The sequence below is a fragment of the Protobothrops mucrosquamatus genome, unplaced genomic scaffold (genome assembly GCF_001527695.2).
Source record: "Protobothrops mucrosquamatus isolate PMUCROS unplaced genomic scaffold, P.Mucros_1.0 scaffold_76, whole genome shotgun sequence".
In the NCBI taxonomy this organism is placed as follows: Eukaryota; Metazoa; Chordata; class Lepidosauria; order Squamata; family Viperidae; genus Protobothrops; species Protobothrops mucrosquamatus.
In genome coordinates, this window is record NW_015386152.1 from 94724 (window position 1) to 121214 (window position 26491).

The window sequence follows — 26491 nt, forward strand, 5'->3', positions numbered from 1 at the left end:
AGGTCCCTTCCAACATCATCATCATCATCATCATCATCATCATCATCATCATCATCATCATCATCATCATTATTATTATTATCATCATCATCATCATCATCATCATCATCCTCATCCTCATCATCATTGGAAGCCAGCATAGGAGAAAGATAGTACAGGTACTTCTTGACTTATAACCACAATTCAGCCCAAAATTTCTGTTGCTTGGTGAGACAGTTATTAAGTGAATTTTGCCCCGTTTTATAGCTTTTCTTGCCACAGTTGTTAAGTGAATTAAGTTGTCCACTTACAACTGTTCATTTAGTGGCCATTCAAAGTTACAATGGCACTGCAAAATGTGTCTTATGACCATTTTTCACAGTCATGACCTTTGCAGCATCCCCATGATCCTGTGATCAAAATTCAGATGCTTGGCAACTGGTTCATACTTATGACCGTTGCTGTGTCCCAGGGTCATGTGATCCCCTTTTGCAACCTTCTGACAAGCAAAATCAGTGGGGGAAGCCAGATTCACTTAACAACCGGGTTACTAACTTATCAACTGCAATGATTCACGTAACAACTGTGCCAAGAAAGGTCGTAAAATGGGGCAAAACTCACTTAACAAATGTCTCACTTAGCAATAGAAATTTTGGGCTCAATTGTGGTTGTAAGTCGAGGACTACCAGTACTGCACTTGTTAAGTTAGTAACACAGCTGTTAAGTGAAACTGGCTTCCCCATTGACCAGCTTGTCAGAAAGTCATAAAAGGTGATTACATGACCCCAGGACACTGCAACCATCATAACTGTGAGTCAGTTTCTAAGTCTCTGAATTTATTCATATGACCGTGGGGATGCTACAAGAGTCGTAAGTGTGAAAAATGGTCATAAGTCACTTTTTTCAGTACCTTTGTAATTTCAAATGGTCATTGAATGAACTGTTGTAACTCGAGGACTACCTGTAGTAAGTATATCCCAGAGGAAAGGCCTCCAATGCTTTCTATACTATAGAAGATGGAATGTTTTTTGACAATAAACTTTAGTATGAAGAGAGGCCTGTTCTAAACATACAAAAGTGCCTTCTTTTTATCTGGGAATGAAACCTTGAGGAAACACAGTATTCATACTATACATTTAACTTTGTTGCTGTGTTAACAAGTTTTCTGTATTTATACTATATACTAAAGCATGAAATAATGCTGGGGGTCTTCAAACGTGGCCCTTTTATGACTTGTGGACTTCAACTCCCAGAATTCCTCAACCAGGCACTCTGCCTGAGGAATTCTGGGAATTGAAGTCCACAAAAGGGCCAAGTTTGAAGACCCCTGAACTAATGAAATAAGCTGCGTTCCCAAAAATGGCATTTCCCCAAAATTCTCACAACAAATGAAGCAAAGTTAACTCTAAGCTTAACATGTTGAGGAAAAGTACTTGCTAGGTCCTGGCATGCCCTGGTTAAACATATAGTATTGTAAATAATAATATGTAATTTGCTTTATAAGTATGAAATGGAAGACTGTGGACTGAATAAATACAAACTTATGCTGAAACATACTGCAGCAATTCAGATCTAATATTTTTTCTTTCAGTATTTTGAAGTGAATCCAGTTTACATAGATGCAGATTTCAACATTTTAATCACTTTCACCACTTGTTGGTGTTCAAATGACCAATTGTAACCCCATAACTCCACTCCAGAATATTATAACCTAATCAAAACCCAAATCCTTCATTTATCCAGTAGCCTCTAAAGTTTGGCATTAGAAATTGCAGCATAAATTACAGTGGGGATGTAACTTATGGATGATTGTTCTGAGACTCTTGGTTCTTGGAGTTAGTAATAGAGGTTTGAGATTAATTTCAAAGTGTAAAATATCTCCATTGCTGAGATGTCTGCTCCAGCTGTGTTACTTGATAGTGTAATACAGGGGTAGTCAACCTTGGCTCTTTTATGACTCGTGGACTTCAACTCCCAGAATTCCTGAGCCAGCCAGCTGGCTCAGGAATTCTGGGAATTGAAGTCCACGAGTCATAAAAGAGCCAAGGTTGACTACCCCTGGTGTAATAGTATGTGGGAGTGACTTTGGGTGATAGGAGAGAGAGGCACAGACTGGACAACCAGATGTGAAAGAGGTTTTAGCCCAGAGAGGGAGGAACAGAATGGGAAACATTTCAGAAGGGACTCTCCCTAGTTTTCCAAAGAGTGAAAGGAAAAAAGGAAGAAATCCCTTTAGTCTTGCAATATTCTGCTGATGTAACCTTACAATAAAGTCAGAGCTAGCACTTCTGGTTGTTCTTTTTGCCTGGCCTAAATCACTGGGCTACACACATACACACACATATATATTTCTTACATTTGCCCCAGGGCTCTGCTGATTCCTACACTAGCCGCCCATCATTGGACTCCGACGTGTCGCTAGAGGAGGAACGCGAAGGTGTGAAGCGCGAAGTGGAGAACCAGGCCCAGCAGCAGCTTGAAAAAGCCAAGGTAATGGATGGGTCTTGTTTTTTTCCAGGACAGGTAGAGGGTTGCATCATGTGTGAATGATTGCCCCTGCGGCAGTCCAGGTTAGTATGATTGCCCCTGCAATAGTCCAGTTTTTTTATTGTTCAGTTGCTCTGCTTCAATTATGGAATTCCCCAGCTGGTTAGAACACTTGTCATCTTTCTCTGTTTTCCCATTCTTTCTGCCTTATTTTTCCTTTAAGTCACAGAGGATCAGCTAAACAGAGGAAGTTGTAACAGCTACACAGTAGCATATTATTGGCAATGCAAGAAGCTGCTGTTTGGAAGCACAGATTAATTCCTGGTAGCCCTAATGAATCTGAATTACAATTTGGTTAAAAGAAAAATAACGTAAGCAGTGGAGCTGAGATCATGTGACAACTATGAAGAGAAGCGGCAGGATTGCAGAAAAAGACAGCATCTTTAAAGCGTATGCAGGTGCTATATTTATACTTATTGTTGGAATAAAACCTGAATTAGTGCAGAGACCTGATAAGGAGAGGAGAAAAGCAACTACCAATACTGATCTGAGTTCTCTAAAATTACTTACTGTATGTAGCCAAAAAAGGCACCATCCTTATTCAAAAGTTGGTATCATCAAGTTTGAGGGAACTCTTTAAGATTTTCAAAACTACAAACTGCCTTGTGAAGAGATGGCATTATGACTATTACTAAGATGTCAGATTGCAGATTATAGACTCATGGTCCACATCCCCATGAGTGAGAGAAGGTTCTTTGTCTCTCATACACACCCAGCCCTTCCTTTTGCTAAATACTATATAGAAGGTGGTTTGATCTTTTTAAAACATGGAAGAAAATGTCCATGGAAAGAAGCTGGCTGGGTAAGACACAAGGTACCCATCTCCTGCAATTTGTAATGAATATTTGGAAACACAGACCCATTTGCTTCAGATGTATGGAAATAGATAACTGTATAGCCAAGTAATAGCTTTTAAAAAAAATATTTCTATTTCTCTTTAGTATGTTGTGCTAGGTCATTTTCTTTAATTTGGTGCACCAGTTGTGGAATTTCAGCTATGTACATGAAAATATTTTTTCTTTAGAATATTCCTGTGCTTTATAGTAATAATTATAAATCTTATCATCGGGGCAGTGTTACATGATTTTTAGATAGAGAGTTCTTTGTATGTAGTAGGCCAGTGTCAACATGTGGTCTATCTGGAATGTTTGTATTTTCAATTGAGTGCGTCATTAACTACTTTGCAAGTATTACTGTGATCTGGGCAGTTCTGTTTTTATTTTACTTTATATGGAAGGTTTGCATTTTGGTACTTAACATTTTTTTATATAAAAAAAACCCTTGAAATAAAGTTTCATTTTCTTTATCTCCAGTGAGATTTGTCCATCTTCCAGGATACAGTTGAGGGGAGGGGAAAAGAAGGGATGAATTTTCCAGTCTTCATGCCTATATGCCATACGGCCAGGAGGTAGCATTTGCCTTTTTAATTATTAGAAAGGCATCAGAGAATGTGAAAACTCCATTTCTAATGCCTACTGGGTTTAGGGACTGTGAATAGTAAGTGAAATACCCTCTGCAATAGCTGAGCTACGGAGCTACAATGACAAAACTGGAGGTGGGAACCAGGTGTGAAGAACTAGGAAGCTTCTGGGAGAAGAATTTTGGAACCTCAAGCTTTCTTCCCTGCAGGCCTCCGCATTTACTAGATAGGGAGATATAATAAAAGGGGAAAGCTTTCCTTTTTCTATTCAGGTTTCCATCTATCCATTCCATCTCCTCTCTCCACGTTTACTTTTTCCCCATCAATATTCAGCCAGCATTCCATATGCCCTGCCTTGTTTGTTTGTTTGTTTGTTTGCAATGAAAAGGATTGTCATAAAGCAGTTTAAAGCATGGTTCTGGGAACAGGAAGAGGATGATGGAACTTTGGGATGGCCAGAGCACGTTCCTGCAGGAGAGAGATATGGACAACCCAGAAACTATCCCACCACACTTTAGGGGTATATTAGAAAAAACATAGTCCATGTACCCATCTCATTACAGAAAGGCGGTGGAAACTGAAGAAGAATTTTAAACTCCTATGCTTAGCCCCCTGTAACATATACGTGAATCCTGCTTAGATGTAGGTAATTTTCAAGCAGTGTTGTGCCAAAAGGATCAGCAATGACCAGGTGGTGTCTTCCCTTGAAGGCACGGTCTACCTTTCTGAGTCCCTCTAACTGTGCTTGGGTGTCCTTTGAGCCAATCAAGGTTACAAAAATAGAAGAAAGAGGAGGATAGATCTTTGATCTAAGGTGTTATTTTACATGGGGGCTGACCTGGCACTGATAACTCATATTTGATTTCTTCTGCTCCTCAGAGCAAACCAGTTGCATTTGCTGTCCGTACTAATGTCAGCTACTGTGGCGCACTGGATGAAGAATGTCCCGTGCAGGGATCTGCCATCAACTTTGAAGCCAAAGACTTCTTGCATATTAAAGAGGTGGGGCACTGGCAGTACCAGAGATGTGCAGAAGCAGAACCTGCATTTCGATTTGCGAGGAAAGACGTTGCATTACTGCTGCTAGGGATAGGGGTGGGTGGTTTACTGGTGGTCCTTGACTTATATGACCACAATTGAGACTAGAATTACTGTTCTAAGCAAGGCAGTTGCTAAGTGAGTCGTGCCTGATTTTACGACTGTTTTTGCCATAGTTGTTAAGCAAGTCACTACAGTTGTTAAGTGAGTCATTCAGTTGTTAAGTGAGTCTGGCTTTCCCCACTGACTTTGCTTGTCAGAAGCCAGCTGGGAAGGTTGGAAATACCGTGATCACATAATTCCAGGATGCGGCAACCGTTGTAAATATATGCTGGTGCAAGCACCTGAGCTTTGATCATGTGACTGTGGGGATGCTGCTATGGGCATAAGTGTGAGGACTAGTTGTGAGTCACTTTTTTCAGGCCCATTGTAACTTCAAATGGTCACCAAATGAATTGTTGTAAGTTGAGGACTATCTGTACAGCGGTGAGTTTAGCCCAGTGTTTCTCAACCTCGGCAGCTTTAAGGGTGTGGACTTAAAAGTCCCAGAACTCTGGTTTGAAAGTCGCTTCTCAAAAAATGTTCTCAAACTTCCCATGTGTGTGTGGGGTAAGCGATACCTGTACAAAAGGGGTGGAGCTTATGTTGTGACATTGGATATCGCTTTGCTCAATACCCCCCACATGCCATGTGGATGTCTCTGGGTACAGGTTAGGAAGGGAGATTGTATAACCCAGGAAAAGGCAAAGCTGAAGAACTTGTGTATTATTGCCAAGAAGACAACATAGGTGTATTGATGGAGATTCCAGGAGCTGAATCACTTTGTCTTTTTTGAATAGCCTAGAAAATATGGATTGGGTTGCAATATGTGAACACCTTTCAAAATCTTACCTGAAGTGCAAGTAATCCTTGATTTACAATTGTTGGAGTTACGATGGCCTTGCAAAAGATACTTTACGGCAGGGGTCCTCAAACTTGGCCACTTCAACTCCCAGAATTCCCCAGCCAGCCAAGTCTTAGGGTGGCCAGGTTTGAGGACCCCTGCTTTATGGCCTGTAAGACATTTCCAGCTGTCATAAAATGTCACACACACACAGAAACTGCAACTAGTTTACATCTACGATTGGTTGCAGCAGCCCATAATTACGTGATTGCAATTTGCAATCTTTTTTGTCAGTTTCTGGAAATCCCAGTCCCAATTGCAGTTGTAAAACAAGGATTACCTACATGGTAAATATGAACATATTTATGTCTGTAATTTATGTGCAGTTTGTAATTCAGTTCCAAAAAGGCTTCCATTTGATTGCAGACAAAAATAGGAAAAGAGTAAAAGAAAATATAATACTAACCCCACTCCTATAACAGCAATAAATCTCCCATCCCTAAACATACCCGGGAGACAGTCAGTTCTTACTATCAAACTTGCAAAGATTTTCTGAAAGAGCCAAGTCATAGTGGCTTTTCTTGATCTCCAACAGGTTTGGGACTAACTGCTTCAAATTGTTAAACAATTCCCTGTTTAACTGGATATTTCACCCAAACCCAGTACAGATTGAGGAAGAAAAAGAGGAAAAAATAGTTATCCAGTAAAGGGAAGTAGAGGAAAGAGAAGAAACAAAAGTCAGGCTTTTAAGAACCCTAAAAATGTAGACATGATATAGTTTAATTTAGACCTAGCATCTCATTCCTTGGTTGCTGTATCCAGAAGATCAACTGTTTAATTTTAAACAATTTTTATTCCAGGGATGTAGCTTTCGAGTATTGGAGGAACAGATGTTTAGCTATAATGGCTACCCACCAAATGCTATGTTTAATGTATTAATACTCATACTAAAATATATATAATTAGAAAAAAAAGCACCTTCTACTCTGATCGGAATAGCTCAAGAAGACAAAAGAGAAAGAGATATATGAGCAGATAGACAGACAAATCATATCCTCTCTTTTTTTCTTTTAACAGAAAGGTTGAGTTCACTATCTGGCTTGCACATGACTTACCTAGCCAAGACAAGGGTTCACACATCATGCTAAACCTTAAATCATGTTCTGCAAACCACAAAGGCTCAAACAAAATAAATCACATTGTGATTGTGTGTGATGCATGACTTTAGCCCAGTGTTTCCCAACCTTGGCAATTTATAATTTATTTATTAATTAAGCAAATTTATATAGCAGCTCAACTCACACTGGCTCTGGGTGGCTTACAACATTTAATTTAAAAAAATCCATCGTATAATAAAACCATTAAAAAAAAAAAAACACTCCCCCACTCCCGATGGCAGCCACAATACAGTCAGATTAGCCACATGATCAGCTCCATTTCCATTTGTAGTTGCTATGCCTGCAGACAAAGCCATGTCTTTTGGACCTTTCAGAAAAACAGCAGGATGGGGGCCAACTATACCTCAGGGGCAATGAAGTTCCATAAAGAAGGGGCCACAAACAAGGCCTTTTTTGTGTTTCCACCAGATCACAATCCCTAATTGATGGGACCCATATCATGCCCTGCATTCCTGCCCTGGCGGGAAGATGTCATAGGGAGAGGTGTTGCTTCAAGTAAACTGGCCCCAAGCCAGGTTATAAATTGTAGGAGCTGTGGTGGCACAGTGGTTAGAATGTAGTATTGCAGGTAAACTCTGTCCATAGCCACTAGTTCAATCCTGACCATCTCAAGGTTTACTCAGCTTTACGTCCTTCCAAGGTCAGTAAAATGAAGATCCAGATGGTTGGGAGCAATATGCTGACTCCGTAAACCACCCAGAGAGTGCTGTGAAGCATTATAGGATGGTAGATAAGTTTAAATGCTATTGCTATTTAAAGGTGATAACCAGCACCTTGAACTATACCTAAACTTGTACATACAATTTCTGCACGTGTGGGCTTCAGCCCCTAGAATTCTCTGCAATGATTGCGTTGTTAAGTCCACACATTTGGAAGCTGTCAAGGTTAAAAACACTAGTCTAGCTTACATGAATAAAGGTGAAGTGGAGATTAAGTTGGAAATCAAGCTTGTGGCCTTCTCCTGTGATATTCTCTCCAGAAATACAGCAATGACTGGTGGATCGGGCGGCTAGTGAAGGAGGGGGGAGACATCGCCTTCATCCCCAGCCCACAGAGGCTGGAGGCCATACGGCTGAAACAGGAGCAAAAAGCCAGGTGAGATGGGACAAGCATATACAGCGTTTAATTCTGGCAACAGAAGGAGATATAGAAAGTGTCTGGCCATNATATTCTCTCCAGAAATACAGCAATGACTGGTGGATCGGGCGGCTAGTGAAGGAGGGGGGAGACATCGCCTTCATCCCCAGCCCACAGAGGCTGGAGGCCATACGGCTGAAACAGGAGCAAAAAGCCAGGTGAGATGGGACAAGCATATACAGCGTTTAATTCTGGCAACAGAAGGAGATATAGAAAGTGTCTGGCCATAAATTTGGGAGTAGATTGTGTGCCCTGCCACATTGAAGCTCTTGACTAACTAAACTCAGCCTCCAGTGTATAAAAGTCTATGTGTATGCAAATATTTAGGATACTTTGATGCTTCTTTTAAGGGCAATATCAATGGAAAATAATTTGGACGGTCAACAATCATGTCAATATTTATTAATAAAACTGGACCTTGGGAGGGGATGTGTCATATACAGTAGATGGATTCTAAATCTGTATACACACAACACCACTTTTTAAATCCTAGGTTCTTACCATGTATTTGCTTTCCTCTCCTCCCACTAGGCAATCTGGGAATCCTGCCATCAGCAACCGGCGATCGCCTCCCCCATCATTAGGTAAAGACATAAGTAGAACTAATTTTTAGAAATCTCTGCCGATTTTTTGTTTTGCAATTTTTTTTAACCTGAGAAAAGGTGTGTGTCGAATCGGGCTGCATATCATTATTTAGAAAAATCCAAGCAGGTCATAGTTTGGAACTGATCCACCTGTGCGTTGGAAATGGGTTGGTGGTGGAAAAAGAAGGAACAGCTACTAAAGGAAGGAGGCGAGATGAATGTTGTCAGGATTCTCAGAAAAAAATGTGTGGCGTGAAGTTGGTAACGCCTTTTAGGATTAAAGCAGTTGCAAAACGAAATCTTCAGTGGCTAAGAGTCTTTCCCCATAATTATCAAAATTTAAAAAATGGTAGCAGTTAATTTAAATAGCACAGAAAAAGGGATATCTTAGTCCTTAGATTTTGCTTACCTTGGCTTGTCTCATATGTAGCATTTTCAGTGAAGTTCTGAGTGCGAACAATGGCTTCCAATGCTATAACTTAAATGCAGGTGGTTCTTGACTTAAAATAGTTCATTTAGTGACTGGTCAAAGTTACAACGGCACTGAAAAAAAGAGACTGATGACCATTTTTCCCCCTTACGACCACTGCAGCATCTCCAGGGTCACATGGTCAACATTCAGAGGCTTGGCACCTGATTCATATTTATGACGGGTGCAGTTTCCCGGGGGTGTGTGTATGTCATGTGATCTCCTTTTGTGAACTTCTGATAAGCAGAGTCAATGGGGAAGTCAGATTGACTTATCAACAGTGTTACTAGTTTAACAACTGCAGTGGTTCACTTAACAACTGTGGCAAGAAAGGTCATAAAGATGGGCAGAGCTCATTTAACAACTGCCTCGCTTAGCATCGGAAATTTTGGGCTCAATTGTGGTCGTAAGTCAAGGACTACCTGTTTGTGTGTACATGTGCTGCTACATTTGGGAAATAACGTGACGTATTTTTCTGGGAGAAACTTCCTGGTCCTGTTGCAATTCCGGGAGATCAAGTCTCCAGCCCTGCAGAACTCCAGCCTTTCCCATAGTTTTTTTTTTCTTGCTACCTCATGACTATTGACAACCCTGTATCTCTTTTTCTCTTCCAACAAGCCAAACAGAAGCAAAAGCAGGTAAGGCCTTAATGCCGGGGTTACCTTCTTGGATGCCACTCCTTTCTTCTCCAGACAGTTCCCAAGAGAAAGGCAGGATGACTTCTGAGGCTTATCTTGTCTAACTTCATGTTGAGCAGGTTGGATGCTATGACAAATCTGAAAGCAGAGCTTCCCGGAGGCAAAATAGCTGTTCAGCAATGATGGAGTTTCCTGTATCACAGGACTTTCAAAAGGCTGAGTGGGGCTGGAGTCTATTCATCTTATATGGGGCTTATATGGGGCTGGAGTCTATTCATCTTATTGTGAAGCCTCCTCACGAACTGGGGTGTGATATTGTAGCAAAAGCAAAACAAAATGGATCCCGGAGGTTGAGGGTGTGTCATACTTGATGTTTGTGTCATACGTGTATGATATTTGGTGAAATATGTGGCCTGGAGAAACCCTCTTTATCTTTACTACGTCCCCTTTTTCTCCTTACAATTAGCAGCAGACCTTTGGCTGCAGAATAGGGGAGAAGTCACTTCCTATGACACATTCTCCTTTTTACAGACAGAGCACATCCCTCCATATGATGTGGTTCCTTCCATGCGGCCAGTGGTGCTGGTGGGGCCCTCACTGAAAGGATACGAGGTATGGGGGATATGGAAGGCATGAAATTCTCCCCTATATCTCTCCTAAACCAGATATGCTAGTACTGACTGTGACTGTCAGCTGACCACTGTCTCTGCTCACCTCCCAACTCACCTGTTCTTCTTTTTCTTCCAGGTGACAGACATGATGCAGAAAGCTCTTTTTGATTTCTTGAAGCACAGATTTGATGGCAGGTGAGGCATTAAAAAAAATCTATTTCTCTCTCTCTCCTCTCCAACCTCCCACCCACCATCTCCTAAAGCAGAGGTGGGGAATCATGGACCTTTTATGGCTTGTGGACTTCAACTCCCAGAATTCTAGAGAAGTCCACAAGTCATAAAAGGACCACTATTCCCCACGCCTGTCCTAAGGGCATTTAGCAGAGCCATCCTATCTTTCAGAATCTCCATCACGCGTGTTACAGCAGACCTGTCCCTGGCCAAGCGCTCGGTGCTCAACAATCCTGGGAAACGGGCCATCATTGAGCGATCTACCACCCGTTCCAGTATTGGTGAGTCCTAATTAATTGGGATCAGCTTAACCCCTGATTCATTTCCAGAAGAACTTTAGTTTGGAGAGTGTCTCTGCCACGTAGAAGCTTTATATCTTCAGGGATCAACACAACCTTTTTAAAATTGGGTTTACTATTGCTTTATAGATACTGTATAGAGATAAAAACTGGAGTTAGCATGAAATTTGTCTGGAAAATTTTATCTCCTAGAAAATATGGGCAAGCTACATTTTCTTTTCTAAATTATTTTTTTGGGTTCAGCTTCAGATTTGCATAATCCACTTGAGACCTGGCTACAGGAATTCCAAACAGAAGCAGTTCAAAAGTGGCAAAATGTTTATGAAAAATTAGCAATAGTACGGAAGTAGTTTTGTAAGCATTACACCTTGAAAGGCAAGGGAAATCCCTCTTTCCCATTTGTATTGTTGCTGCAACTATTTAATTAGTTAGTTGTGTGGAACCAGAGTAACTGTTTCAAATCTCCTGGGCAGAGATCTGTTCTTCTCTTTTTCTCCTTTGGGACTTCCCTTGTTGCTCAGGCAACTATTCCTAAAATGATATTTCCCATCTTATTTTTGTCATTTCAGCATAGGCATTTCACATCTATGTAGTTGAATGGTTTATATAAACCCATTTTCCCTAGATTTCAGGAAAGACATGGAGGAACTATTTCGTATCAGCTGTAATGTAAAGCATGTTTATTGGAATTTAAAGGCACATAGCCCAAAATAGGCATGAGTGGGAAGAAATGGGGGTATTGCTAAGTGAGTATAAATAGACAAAGAGGAGGGAGGGAAGATTTGGGGATAAGACCAGTACTAAAGTATTGTAATTTGAATCATCAATAGGGCCTTAGGACTAAATGACATTGCAACACTGAATCTTAAACAATGAGCCATGCATGCATTTAACCCTGCTGTTGTGGGGAATGAGAATGTCATTTGGGCTTTTGAATTGTGCAAAGGAGTTTTAATTTTTCCCATCCTGCGAGCATCCCAAATAAAAATAATCTCCAAAACTGCCTCTATTGGACAGCCACTTGGTTAGATCCATGAAAGCCTACCAGTTCAGCAAGAATTGTTAGTTGTTGTCAAGAATCCTCATATGAATATTAGCATGTGCTGGCCATTAATATTAGCAGCTTGTTATCAGTTTAAGATATTTTAAAATTCCTTTGTTCCTCTGCTTGTATTGACTAATCCAGCTACCTTTCAGATATACATTTGGAGTGAAATCTGATGCTGACAGTATATATATATATATACCGGAGCCCATTCTCTGTGTGAGGCACCCTGTTGATGGTATTTTTGCAAAATACAGGAGCTGCAAGTAATTAATATAGCATTGTATTTGTGATGCTGAAAACCAGAGGGTGAGGCCCATGCTAATACATAGCAAGTAAAATATAGGTGAAATAGTGTTGCACAGGTCACTTATTTTACAATGTGGAGCACTGCAGTTGAAGGTTCAAATTGCTGCAGTGTTTTTGTAATTCTAAGGTCTGTTTGTCCTCTCTTTGCATGCTGATCTATACAGTAAGTTTAAAATTGTCAATAATTCATTTTAAAATCTTTATGCACTTACACATTGGAAATAGCTTTTAGCTTTTGAAGCACATTACCTTAGAAATGCACCCAAAAGAACCACTTTAAAAACATTCTGTGGGCAAAATGGAAGATTGATGGAAAATCTGTCTGGAGGATAAATAGGAATATATACCACAGTCCTGGTGAATGACTCAGATGTCACAGTAAGGGGATAAAATATTTGTAGAAACTAATACCTTGTTGAAAGCAGCTAGTACCCCAGATTAAGGCATGTCACAATATTAGTATTATTTATTAAATGTCTGTGTGTGGTCTAAAATCTCCTGCAGTTTTTCCATGGTTATTCATGGAATCAACAACCTGTTGTAATACTTCTTGCTGATATCCATGTAGTTACAAATGTGGCAGGTGTGAGCAGCCCATAGATCTATAGGCCAAGTGCACCTCTTTTGAGGGCGCACTTAATTGCAAAATTATATTGGTGGGATTTTTAGCTTAAGTTTGAGAAAGAAGAAGAAATGAATAGGCTTATAATAACTTTCCCCCTCCTTTTTCCTAATGGCCTCACTGCTATACCTTCTGTGGCTCTTCCAAATTGGGAAAAAAATATACAAACTTTTAGTTACAAAATGGTTATCCTTCCCTAACATGTGGGCATGGATTTCCATTCGATGAAGTAGAAGCAAAATTGGAAAATTGTAGAGATTTTACTTTCATTTGACATTGCATTTGCAAACATGGATCAGATAACCTCACCGGATCTCTCTTAAACAGCCATCTAATCATTCTCCTTGAATACACTTGCTAGCTCAATTTTCTGCTGTAGTCAACACATTGTATTTATATTCCTTTTATGTTCCATCAGTGCAGACTGCACTTTCTACGCATCCCAAGCATTGACTGAAGAGCAGGGATGGTCCCAAATTCCATCAACAATGCAGTCTATGCAAGCCTATTCAAAAAGTAATCCCCACTGAGTTCAAGGTGATTAACTCTGAAATTTGTACAAAACCACCCTCTGGAAATATCCAACCATATACCTTAAGCCAGGTGCTGGAAGTTTATGTGTTGTTTCAGCACCTCGCCTAGTTGAGCTGCTTGCTAACATGGGACAAAAACAATATGCCAATATGTGAATATTCTGCATTCAATTAGTTCCAGCATGTTTGTTTTGCTTACTTTTACAATCACTGTATTATATAGGCCACCATTTAAGGTACTGTAATCTCCAAATTGCAAATTAGTTGCTTAGGAAAAATTGGTTGGTTACCTCTTGCTACAGTTGTGAAAAATGAATAAATAGAAAGTTTTTAGATGGGGGTGTGTATGTGAATAGATTCCAAGATTTTTAGAATCAACTAACGATATTATTTTCAGGCAGCAGTTCTCAAATAAATATTTTAAACTTTCTCAATTTTAATTTCTGATATAGTAAATATGGATAAATATAACCCACATAAACCAAAAAAATTTAGTGTTCTCAATATTTTTTAAGAATGGAAAGGATTCCTGAGGCCAAAATAATTGAAAAATGCTGTTGTAATATTAGCCTTGGTAGATGGCAACATCTGGCTGACATTTCTTGGTTCAGAAACTATATTTAGTATTAGGGTTTGTGGCATAGTCAGCCGGATGTTCAGACTGGATTTGGCATTTTTGTCTGCCTATCGAGTTTCTTCGCAAGGATCTGGGATAGGGAGATGTGGATGTTTGATGATATTACAGGTATTGTCACAGAATGTAAGCTGTTCTGAGTAAACTGTCTTTTGCAATTGATTGATGGTGGATTTGTATTCAAGTGGTGCTCCAGTTATTTTGGGATTACACCCAAGGCACCTATTACTATTGGTATTCTCTTTGCTTTCTTTTGCCATAGTCATTCTGTTTCTATTTCCAGATCTTTGTATTAGTATCAGTATTAGTACATCAATATTAGTGTCAGTATTAGGATGAGAGACCAACAGAGAATCTCAGTGCTGTAGGCGGAGACTGGGAAATTGAAAAACATCCAAGAAAAGGGAATGTCAAATTAGTCCATTACAGTTGCCAAGGCAGCTCCACGTATATGTCCATATCATCACCAAGAGTTGAGCTATGCTTGACAGCATCTGTTTAATGTAGACTGAAGGCAATTCCTATACAACAACTCTTCCCCCTGGAGTAAAGTGCTGTCTTCTGTACCCTTGTGTGAACATCCCTTTGCCTGCTTTCTGGGGATGGGAAATGGGTTTTCCTGTTGACCAATAGAGAAAAGGGGAAAAAAAACAACCCTGGTGTTCCATCCAATGCCCTATCTCTTCGGTTCATTTATTTTCCTCCAGTGAAGACAAAATGCAGGGAAACAGCAAAGCCACTTTTCCAAGCATTCTTGAAAGGAGGAGGCAGAGGAAGAAGGCACAATTCTTTTCAGATGAAAGGAGGCAAATCTCTGGAAACAGAATGAAAAGAGAAGGAGGGAGAAACTTTCTCCTTCAGAGCTCAGGAGGAGATATTGCAAAACTAACTTTTCTCAAAGCATTTCCTCCTGGAGAAGGAGCCAAAGAAGTTCAGCCTGTGAAACACCCCTCCCCACCCCCGCCCCGGCGAAGCCCTAGGGAGAGGCAATGAGTTGGCACCAGGATCTCACATTGGCGCTTCCTCAGTGTATGGAAATGGCTCAAGATAAAATTAAACTCATTGATCAGTTGTGAACTATTTTAGGAAAGCATCAATTCTATAACTAAATTCAGCTCTCTGAATAAAATATATGTTCGTTGTAATGTCCTTAATTTCACTTGGGTTAGTTCTCAAGAATCAGAGAAGGCAAAACCTCGGCTGTCACTTGAAATGGCTCTTTCGTTTCTTGAGTTTTCTCCTGAAAGTTAACTCCATTTTCTGCTTAAATCTTCCTTCTGATTGAGAAAGAGGATGCAAGTCAAGACATCATCATTACCTTCTCTTAAAGTGACTTCTGCTGACTCTTTGCCCAAAAGTTCTTCCATGGAACCATCTCTAGAAGACTTCCTTCTGGAGTAACTCTTGCAACTTTTACTCTGGGAGATCGCAGTTAATTTTCAGCCTTTTCCCCAGACTTTGTTAGATACTATCTCTGCAGACATGCTACTCTATGTGTAAACCCAGAACTGTTTAGAGTTACCCCTTTAATACAGGTAGTCCTTGACCTATGAGTACAATTGAGCCCAAAAGCTAAGCAAGACAGTTTTAAAATGAATTTTGTCCTACTTTATGATCTTTCTTGCCACAATTGATAAGTGAATACTGCATTGTCAAGTTAGTAACACGATTGTTAAGTGAATCTGGCTTCCCCATTGACTTTGCTTATCAGAAGTTGCCAATATAATTCTGGGGACATTGCAATTGTCATAAATACATGCCAGTTGCCAAGAATCTGAATTTTGACCACATGACCATGGGGATGCTGCAATGGTCATTGGTGTGAAAAATGATCATATGTCACTTTTTTCAGGGCCATTGTAACTTCAAATGGTCACTTAATAAATGCTTGTAAGTCATACAAGTGTTATCTGTACTGTTCTTGATAGGCTCCTTCTCCACGAAGGGACATGAAGGCTGGATTGATGCCTTATCCAAAGACAAGATTTATTAAACATGACTTATTGAATAAGTAAAATATTGATTAAATAAAAGTCATTCAATGCAGTAAGCAATTAACAACAATACCTGGATTTAGACATCACATTAAGCATAGGCAAAACAAACCACATTGTAACTTAGTCTGATGTGTGAATTCAGTCACTCATAGTTTTATAATTTCTGTCCTTTCTATGGCCTCTGGCTTGGAACCAGTTCAAATTAATTGTAAATTCTTAACTGATTTGTTTAACCAGGAATTTTGATTGTGTTTAATTTATAACCTTTTAAATATGCAATTGTGAGTTACTAGGAAGCAAAAGCAGCAGCAGTGGAATTTGGCAAATGGTCAGCAACAGGCCTTCATCATAAAGTGTCTTATTAGTAATCCTTTCTGCCACTCCCCGATAATATTATCATAACAGTCAAAATATATTTATGAACCACGTCCCATACTTTAATCGCTTTTTACCTCAGAATTGGTGATTAAAAATTCCTATTATTTGCCTTTAACCTTTCCGTGCAACTCAGAGATATTCATTAGATTCACATGACATTAGATTTAAATGGGAATTTAAACTCATGACAAATCCTGGTCATAAAATCAATTTTTCACAAAAGGAAAAAAAAAGATAGGAAGGAAGAACAGAAAAGAAAGCAAACTTGAACACAAATTCTTAGTCATAAAGTTCTTGTACTGGTTCTTATACTGGATTCAAATGGCTTAAGAGCTGAACATGGCTGTTTTATTGGCAGAGAGATGGGGTAGTCCTGCTTCCTTTCTCAATCTCTGCGAGGGAGGCAGAGTAGTGAAACTGGGAGTCCAGGATTGTCAGTTTGGAGATCGGAGAGGTTCACTATCAAACAGGAAGAGAAAAGGAAACACGAGGGGTCCCTCTCTCCTTACCCTGAAATACAAGGGGGGCAATTATGAGGCATATGAACCCCCCCCCCAAGATTAGAGAGGTGCCTAAGACCAGCAGTAGCCATCACATAAGCTATGTGCACAGGGAGGAGGTCAACGTGCCCTCAGAACAAGACAGGGGAGTGAATAACTTTTGGCCGTGATCCGCTGGCTGAGCCCCCCTGGCACTGAGTATTCACAGCCTGCACAGCTCCTCCAGAGTCAATAGAGTGACCGGAATGGGCATTGGGACTGGCAGGGACAGCAAGCTAGGACCTGACAGGAGCCAATTTGGTGTGCACTGGGGAGGGAGGGGATGGTTATTGGATGAACAGGGGGGCAAAGCCTAATGGGATGGCTTCCCATTAAAACCAAGGGAAGAGGCTTCCACTTCATGTTACCTCATCATGACAGCTTTTGCGATTTCAAGTGGATGTCCCTCTTCGGGACTTCTCCTGGGAAGATGGTTTCCCGGTGTGTAGTAAAGGAGGAAGGAAGACAAGGAGGATCTCTGGGGGTTAGAAACACAAGAGATACAGGTAGTCCTTGATTAACAACCATTTGTTTACTGAGTGTTCAAAGTTAACAACAGCGCTCAAAATAGTGACTTATAATCAGTCCTTTCACTTACAATCATTGCAGCTTCCCCATAATCAAAATTTGAATGCTTGGCAACTGGCATGTATTTACAATGGCTGTGGTGCCCCAGGGTCACATGATCACCATTTGCAACTTTCCCAGCTGGCTTCCGACAAGCAGAGTCAGTGGGAGAAGCCGAATTCACTGAACAACCCTGAGATTCATTGAACAACTGCAGTGATTTGCTTAACAGCCATGGGGGGAAAAGGTTGCAAAAGCAGCAAGACTCACTTAACAATGGTATTGCCAAGTAATGGAAATTCTAGTTCCAGTTGTGGTCTAAAAGTCAAGGATTACCCGTATCTGAGATGTACAGAGGGAAGGAAGCTGAGAAAATGGCCTTTCCTCTTGGGGAGAAAAATGTCCAATTCACAGTCTTTCTGTTGCTTTCACAGCTGAAGTCCAAAGCGAGATTGAGCGGATCTTTGAATTGGCCAAGTCCTTGCAATTGGTAGTGCTGGATGCAGACACCATCAACCACCCAGCCCAGCTGGCCAAAACCTCTCTGGCTCCCATCGTTGTCTATGTCAAAGTTTCTTCCCCAAAGGTGAGCTGGCAATACAGGATTATGTTCAACTCGCAGCTTTGCTCACATCCAACGCCAGCCTTCTCGGTGGTGCTTCCTTCTGCCCCCTTGCGGTGTTCCCTTGTGATGCTCCTGGGATTACAAAGCTCTAAGCCAGTGTTTTCCAACCTTGGCCATTTTAAGATGTGTGGACTTCAACTCCCAGAATACCCCAGCCAGCAATGCTGGCTGGGCAGTGGTGGGATTCATCCAGTTCGCACCAGTTTGGCAGAACCAGTAGATAATTTTGTGTTGCCCAGGCCCAGAATGGACGTCCGGAAGCGGCATCCACAGAGAGAACTGGTTGCTCACATATTTGAATCCCACCACTGTGGCTGGGGTATTCTGGGAGTTGAAGTCCACACATCTTAAAATGGCTAAGGTTGGGAAACACTGCTCTAAGCCTTATTTAACAAATCTTTACAACAGCCCTCACAACAGAGAAACAGATGCTATCCAAATAAAGTTAGCAAGTCAGAACAATCTTTGAATACCACACAGAGAGAAAAAGTCCCCTCCCATTCCTTCTCTGAATTCTGCCTGTCACGTCCATTCTCTGCTTGAAAAGATTCCAGGTGCCTGTTCCATAGCAGATGGTGATGGAAAATACTTCAGTGTTTTATGCTAAAGCTGCTTGTAACAGAATGACCTGGATTGCTCTGCCATTCTGTTTTTAAGGAAATTTTATTGGAAATGGTTATTTTCCATGATAAGAAGAAAAGGCAGAGTAATGCCAGCCTTGATCTCTGAGTGAATACACAGCCTGGTAGTCTCAAAGATGCTTTTTCTTGAGAAAGTCCAGTTGCCTTTTGTAAAAAGCACCTTTGGGACTACCAGGCTCTACATTTTGTAAAAAAACACCTTTGGACAACCATGACCTGGATGATTGAGAATCTCCATAGACATAGAGCCTGATAGCTCTATAACTAGCTGGTCTTCACAGCTACCATATCAGAAGAAGAAGCCACATTAGTTAAGAGGGCCCCCTCTCCTTAGGAAGCCTGTGTTCATTTCCAACAAGGGCAATCAACCTTTGGGTGATTATGGGCTATATATCCTAGTTAGGAGTAGCTGAGACTACAGTGCATGAGGGAGGGAGTCAAAGGGATGTGGACAAGACTGTTGCTTGAGGGGCAGACTTTGGAGATGTCTGTTTTTCAAGTTATTTTAGCCAAATCATATTGACTATGTAACTTTTTCACACACACCTTGCCTCAGAATAGCTGAAAACTGTAACATCAATATTGTATATTTGTACAGAGGAATATTTGACTTTCTGTGGACCAAGGAAAAGGGGCTAAGGACCACATATGAGGGGGAGCTGCAGCCATATGGCTCAGATCCATAGTTTTCTTAGTGGCAAGCAGCAATTGGCTGAGGCTGAGGCAAGGACTTGAATGTTCTCGAATGAATGGTCCTATCAAGAAGGCCACATTCTTCGGCCATGGTCTTACTTATGTACAGCAATAGCTCTAGATGAGCTCCTCCTAATGGAGGCACCTACCAGATGTTGGAGTTAAAGACTCCCAAGACAAGCAAGCAAGACTATTCTTGAGAATTAGTTAACCCACTTGGAGTTCCTTAAGTTTGGGTAAGGGTGCTCTAGATAAAGATAAAGATAAGATAACCTTTATTGTCATTTTTTTTTACTGTGGGCACAACGGCACACATCAAAAATGAAATTTAGTTGCCCGCTCTCAAAGTGAAACACATACATGACACACACCTAAACATACTATGTATAACGTATGTATAGACCCACACCCCTACATATACATAACAAATAAATATTAAACACTGTCCATCTTGAATATATAACGGAAGGAGGAAGCTTGAGAGTTCACAAGGTTAATGCTGTGTGGAATGAAACTATGGCTGAATCTGGATATTCTGCTACGGATACCATGAAGCCTCCTCCCAGAAAGTAACAAGGAAAACAGGTTGTAAAGAGGATGTGTAATGTCCCAGATAATCTTACAGACCCTGCTCAAGCAACGCTTCTCTACTATGTCCTGGATGGGAGGGAGGGAACTGCCAATGATCTTTTCGGCCATCCTCACCACTCTCTGCACTGCCTTCTTGTCTGTGATGCTGTATGACAGGATGCTCTTGATCGTCCGTGTAGAAAGTGGTAAGGATAGGAAAAAGAAGATGTGCTTTTCTCATGCAACGCAGAAAATGCAGGCGCTGCTGTCAAACTCGTGATGTCACGTGACGTCGTGCGATGTATTGTGACTTTTCCCGATTACTGGCAATGGGGTGGGCACGGTTTTGGCGTGATGCATCTGTCCCATGGGCCGGCAGTTTGACATGCCTGCTCTAGATGTATTCTAATTCTTAACCCAGTCTGTTACTAAAACATTATAGCAGCCCTAGCTTTCATGTGGTGACTTTGAGCTCTTTGCCTGTATCTTCTTTTTCTGTGGAAGGTGTTGCAACGCCTTATTAAGTCCAGAGGGAAATCACAGGTGAAGCATCTTAATGTTCAAATGATGGCTGCTGACAAACTTGTCCAGTGTCCTCCGGTGAGTCTTTTATGCATAATATTTTCGATTCCTCTCCATCTCCTCCTGGTCCTGGCTCTGCTTGTGTCCACTTTGATGGCATAAATTTGGTGACTGTTCAAAATTACAACATCACTGAAAAAAGTGACTTATGACCAATTTTCACACGACCATTGCAGCATCCCCATGGTCACATGATTAAAATTCAGCCAGTTGGCAACTGGCTCCTATTTATGACGGTTGCTGTGTCCCGTGGTCATGTGATCCCCTTTTGCGACAAGCAAAGTCAATGGGGAAGCCAGATTCGCTTAACAACTGTGTTATTAACTTAGCAACTGCAGTGATTCAGTGATAACAACTGTGGCAAAAAAGGTCATAAAACGGGGCAAAACTCCCTTAACAAATGTCTCACTTAGCAATGGAAATGTTGGGTTCGATTGTGGTCGTAAGTCGAGGACTACCTGTACTTTGCAATGTCTAGCACCCATACAGGGAATATATACGCAAGTTCTCAGTTAATAGATTTGTTTACTCAGGAATCCAAGCTGCCCATGAATTTTGGGGAACCATTGAAGTGTTAAATAGTTCTGTACCTGTTTTAAGAGAGATGTCATTTTCCAGTACTTAATCATGGTCGCTACTGAACACTGGTACGATGCCTCAGCAGTTGCTGCCTCTGTTCCAGTCCTCCTTTGCCTACTGCCTTAAAGATGTGTGGGACCAGAATTTCGATTCTTCCCCTGCCATTGTAGTTTAGGTTTGGGATGATGGGAGCAAGAATACAAGGCAGGTAGTCTTCAACTTAGGACAGCAATGGAAACTTCCCATTGTGTTTGTAAGTCATAAAGTAGGTCATTATGTGACCGTCCCAATTTTATGACCTTTTTCACAGCGGTCCTGAAGCAGGTTGGTTAAGTAAATCTGCAGTTGTAAAGCAGATGTTGTGGTTGCCAAGCAAATCCATTGTTTGCCATGAGGTGCTTTTGTCAAAAACTAGAAGAAAATGCTGGTTTTTGGCAAAAACGTAAATTGCAGTAAACTGCGGGATGCTACAAATGGCTGTTGAGTCAGGCCAGTTGTCAAGTGCCCGAAATGCGGTCATGTGACTTCAGGGGAGAGCAGCCGTGAGAATTTCACCAGCGGGTTGTAAATACCTTTTGTGTGTCTGTTGTAACTTTGAACAGTTGCTAAGTGACTGGTTGTAAGTTGCGGACTAAGCCAGATAGAGATGGCAGCAAGGCAGATTGTAGTGCAGTTTTTAACTCTTACTCCTTCCTCTTCCTTTTTATCTTTGCTGTTTGTTGCCCCCAAGGAACTCTTTGATGTGATCCTAGATGAGAACCAGCTGGAGGATGCTTGTGAACATCTGGCTGAATATCTGGAGGTTTACTGGCGAGCAACCCACCACCCTGCACACGGCCTAGGGAGCCAAAACCTCCTGACTCCTTCCACTGCCATTCCTGGCCTGCAGGTACGACAAATTGCCTTCTTGCCCCAACTGAAAAGTCTCCCTAGTACAGTGGTTCTCAACCTTTTTAATGCCGCGACCCCAACCGGTCGTAAGTCGAGGACTAAACCGGTAGTAAGTCGAGGACTACCCAACCGGTCGTAAGTCGAGGACTTTCCCTGCCCGGGAGCGCCGCACATGCGTGGTTCTGCCCCCTGCGCCGGCCGAGGCGTAGCTGGCAAGCGGCAGAGACGGAGCAGGCCGACCACCAGCTGGCCCAGCCCAAGGGAGGTAAGGCACCCGCCGGAAAAGGGGAAAAAAATGGCGGACAAAAAAAATGGCGACCCCCATGAAATGGGGTGCCGACCCACAGGTTGAGAACCACTGCCCTAGTACAATATCCAGTTTCTAGCAGGGAGTGTGACAGACATTTTGAAGCTCCTTTGGGGACTCCAAAGGCAATAGGCTATCTTTGTTTCCAACCATTGGGTATCGCTATTATATTGCCCCCAAACTAATCCTCAAGTGGTGCAGTGAACCTTGACCCCTCCAGGCTTTGGACCCCAGATGCCATTAGCCATTGCCGGCGTTGCTAGTGGTAACTCTGTGTCCAAAAATATTTTGACTGGCAGAGGTTTTCTTCTTTGAGTTATTCTCTTAGAGAATGTTTATGGAGATTCTCAGTCATCCAGGTCATCTCTTAGAGAATCTTCAACCAGCTGCACCTCATTCCAAAAAGCTAATTTTGGGTGAAGATGAAGAGACCAGTATAGAGGTTGTTCTTGACTTAGGAACACAACTTCTGTTGCTAAACAAGCCGATTGTTAAGTGAACCAGGATCGATTTTATTAACCCTTTTTTTGCTGCAGTTGTTAAGCAAATCACTGTGGTTAAGTGAATCACATGGTTGTTAAGTGAACCTGGCTACCTCCATTGACTTTGCTTGTTGGACGTTGGCTAGGAATCTTGCAAATGGTTTCAGAATTTTGATCATGTGACCATGAGGACACTGCACTGGTTGTAAATGTGCGAGGATCAGTTTTAAGTTACTTTTTTTCAGTACAATTGTAACTTTGTAGAGTCACTAAATGAATGGCTGTAAGTCAAGGACTACCTATACAGCTAAAAAAAAAACCAACAACAACATTCAGCCTCATTAACCCATGAAGAAATATAAGCAAATTTATTCTGTTTCTCCTAGCTGATTGATTTGATTAAAATGTTTGTAGGGAGACTAATTAGGATTGAAGCAAAGAATCAGTTAGTCCTAATCCAATTGAAATGTCTTGATCATAAATCCTTGGAATTGGAAATAGAATGTATGAGCATAACCCTATCCTGTACAAATAAAGAATAAATTGCAGGGCACTGGTAGAATTTATTTCTGGTCCACTTGCAAGGTTTCAGTAGTTTTGATGAAAGTGTAAGTGCAATGAACAGTACTATAGATGGATGGGGATCCTCAGTCTAGTCTAGTCACATAGAAGCTCTTCGAGGGAGCAAATTAAGGGCTGAATTCCAGCCCAGCTCTGTCTGTCATGTTGGGAGAGCACCAGGTAGCGGAAGGCTTGCTAACGCCTTCTTTCTGTGGTTCCTTCCCGCAGAGCCAGGCCCCGATGGCCGAGCACGAGAGTGAGCGCTCCCCGGTGGAGCATGACAGTTTGATGCAATCTGACGAAGTGAGTGACGCCTCGCGCAAGACATGGACGGCATCCTCTCAGCGCAGCTCCCGGCACCTGGAGGATGAATACTCTGACGCCTACACTGACCTGTACCAGCCTCATCGCAACCACAACAGTGGCCTCCGCAGCACCAACGGCCATGACTCGCAGGACCGTCTTCTGGAGCGCGACTCTGAGCACAATCACAATGACAGGAACTGGCAACGCAACCGGCCCTGGGCCAAAGATAGTTATTGAAACTTCCTGGCCAGGCATCCAGGGACACAAGACACAGCTGCTGCTGTCTTTGCCATCTCCCAAACTGAATTAATCTCAAGCCTTTGTCTCTTTCACTTTGTAGCTGAGCCCCACAGAGTGCAGGTCCTGCCCCAATACACAGGTGCTATCTAGGGAAGCCCAGACATAGCCATGGCCGCCTAAAAGAGCTTGGGTGATATGTCTGGCCCTCCTTCACTTTGGATTATGAAGGCCATGGTAATATCTTTGCAGGGTAAACTTCATATCCCGGTTCCATTTTGGGTGGGGTGGGGAGGTTAGGAGTAGCACTGGGCTTCTGAGGAACAAATTTTTTCCAAAAGAGAAGCTGATTGTAGCTCCTTTTTTAACTGAACAGGAGATCAGAGCTGAAGATTACAAGGGAGAGAGTAAGCCAGGCATGTAGAGACCTTAGGATGAGTTTACTTCCTCCAAGCGGGAGGCCCAGAGCCTCACTTTTTGCCTAGCTATAAGGTTAGACCTGTGTGCACATGTCCCAAGATCTGTCCGGAAATTGAGATTGGTGTAGATAACTAAGATTTCTAATTAAGAGGGATGCGCTCTAGAAATTGATATGAACAGCTAATGCTGATTCAATTACAGGGCATGATCTTTATGGCATTGGCAACCATTTTGCGCAAATGCTTTGGTGAATCATGTGCAATAAGCAGCAGGCGAAACTGAGCTACAATATTTCAGCCTGCATAAAAAGAAGTAATACATCAGGAAGAAGGTAGAACTAAAATGCTCCCTGACATTGAACGTTCTGTATTCGGGGGACTTAGTTTCATTTAAAGTTGAGATGATGAAAAATCATTCAGCTATGGCAGGGTGATCTAAGAGATTATTGATAAAGTTATCAGCTGCTAATTTGGATATAGTCCAGGTGTCACAAGGCCAAGAGACATCTATGTGGCAGTGGCTTTTCTACAAGAATATTATAAATGTTTATGAATATCACTGAGAGGGCTACACAGCTTCCATCTTCTGTTACCCTTGCAACTATCGATAGATGAATAGGGCCAGATACAAAAGAAAAAAAAATGCTTCAGATTTACCTAAGATTCTCTTGGTTTCCATATTCTTTTGTGTAATTCTCATGACCTTGAAGCAAAGTTATTGATTCTAAGGAAGTTGAGATGCAAACTGTACTGTGCACTAGCACATGTAATAAAGCCTCAAGGCTTTAACAAGAACATTTGGTAGAGCAGCAGCACAAGAGAGGTTTAGCCCTTTCCATCCTATCTCTAGAGTATCCCAGCCAGCTGGCTGCCTTTTCTAGGTGGAGTGTTAGATCCAAAGGGGGAGCCTTCAGCAGAGAAAGTTATTTTGCACAGAAAATAGCCAACGGCCTTCGAATCTAGTTCATTCCCAAAAGAGTAAAAGCCTTGAAACCCTTGTTTCTTTGCAACCACAACCCAACGCTCAGCCTTGTTCCTCTTGTCCTGCTAGGTCATCTCCTGCACAGTCACTTCTGTTAGAGAACTAGTGGGAAGACATTTTTAAAGCCACAGTATGAGATGCTTAAGTCTGTATCCGCCTCACTTTTTCCAAAACTCCTTGCTAATTGCATGCAACCTTGATCTTCCACCTTCCACTTGTGTTGCGGGAAGTGGAAGGAAGATAAGGTACCTAGTATCGGTGGCTCCTGCTCTTTCATGGTGACCCCTACCCTCAGCACTTTGGGCTTCCATCTTGTGGAAGTGGCCTACGGCTATAGCCATCCTACTTCCTGCTTTTTCTAATGCGCAAACCCTGCTCTTCCATTCCCCTCTTCCATTCTCCGGGCAATGGGTGGCAACCCCTTCCCTTTCAAAAGCACGTACAGCTACCAGAAATCAGCCTGTAAATATTGCCCACTAGCATTGGGAGTTGTGTTGAGTGTCTGTTGTACCCCTGGATGGTCCAGAGCCAAAGGGGAAATGCTCTTCCCTCTTTTGTGGCTTAGGTGGTTTGAGGACAGGGAAATGTTTCTATCCCTGCGGTGGTGGTTTGATGGGCTGCTGCAACAGCTTTGTTACTCTTCTTTTGTAGAGAGCACTTATTTCCCCAAAAACTTGTAAGCCGTTTGAAACAACAAGCATTTGCTATTTATAACATGTGGCTGAGTGGTTATTATTTTGAGTACAGCTGTGAGGACATTGGAATGGAGAGTTTGAAGGACAGAACTCGAGATGGGGTTTTGATTGGTGTTCATAACGCCCTTCCCTGATGCAACATTAAACCCAGAGTGGTTCTAGAGCCAAAGGTTGGGATGAACAGATACCCTATGACTTGAGTGTTCAGAATTGATCTACCACAATTTTCAGTTGGCTCTAGAGCTACTCTTTTCTAGGGCAGGAGTAAGGCTTGGACTCCTCT

The 26491-nt window shown here is 41.8% G+C and overlaps 1 protein-coding gene across 1 annotated transcript; it reads left to right on the top strand.

The window, feature by feature from the left end:
• Window positions 1-27: 27 nt before the first annotated feature.
• Window positions 28-24112, top strand: CACNB3 (calcium voltage-gated channel auxiliary subunit beta 3; the record flags this gene model as incomplete). Its single annotated transcript, XM_015813953.1, has 13 exons — window positions 28-52; window positions 2336-2469; window positions 4826-4948; window positions 8025-8140; window positions 8714-8766; window positions 9854-9873; window positions 10405-10485; window positions 10621-10679; window positions 10887-10996; window positions 18073-18224; window positions 20672-20767; window positions 22059-22217; window positions 23798-24112. Coding segments are annotated over 13 exons (1443 nt in total), but the record flags the coding sequence as incomplete, so codon positions are not given.
• Between the last annotated feature and the right edge of the window lie 2379 nt (window positions 24113-26491).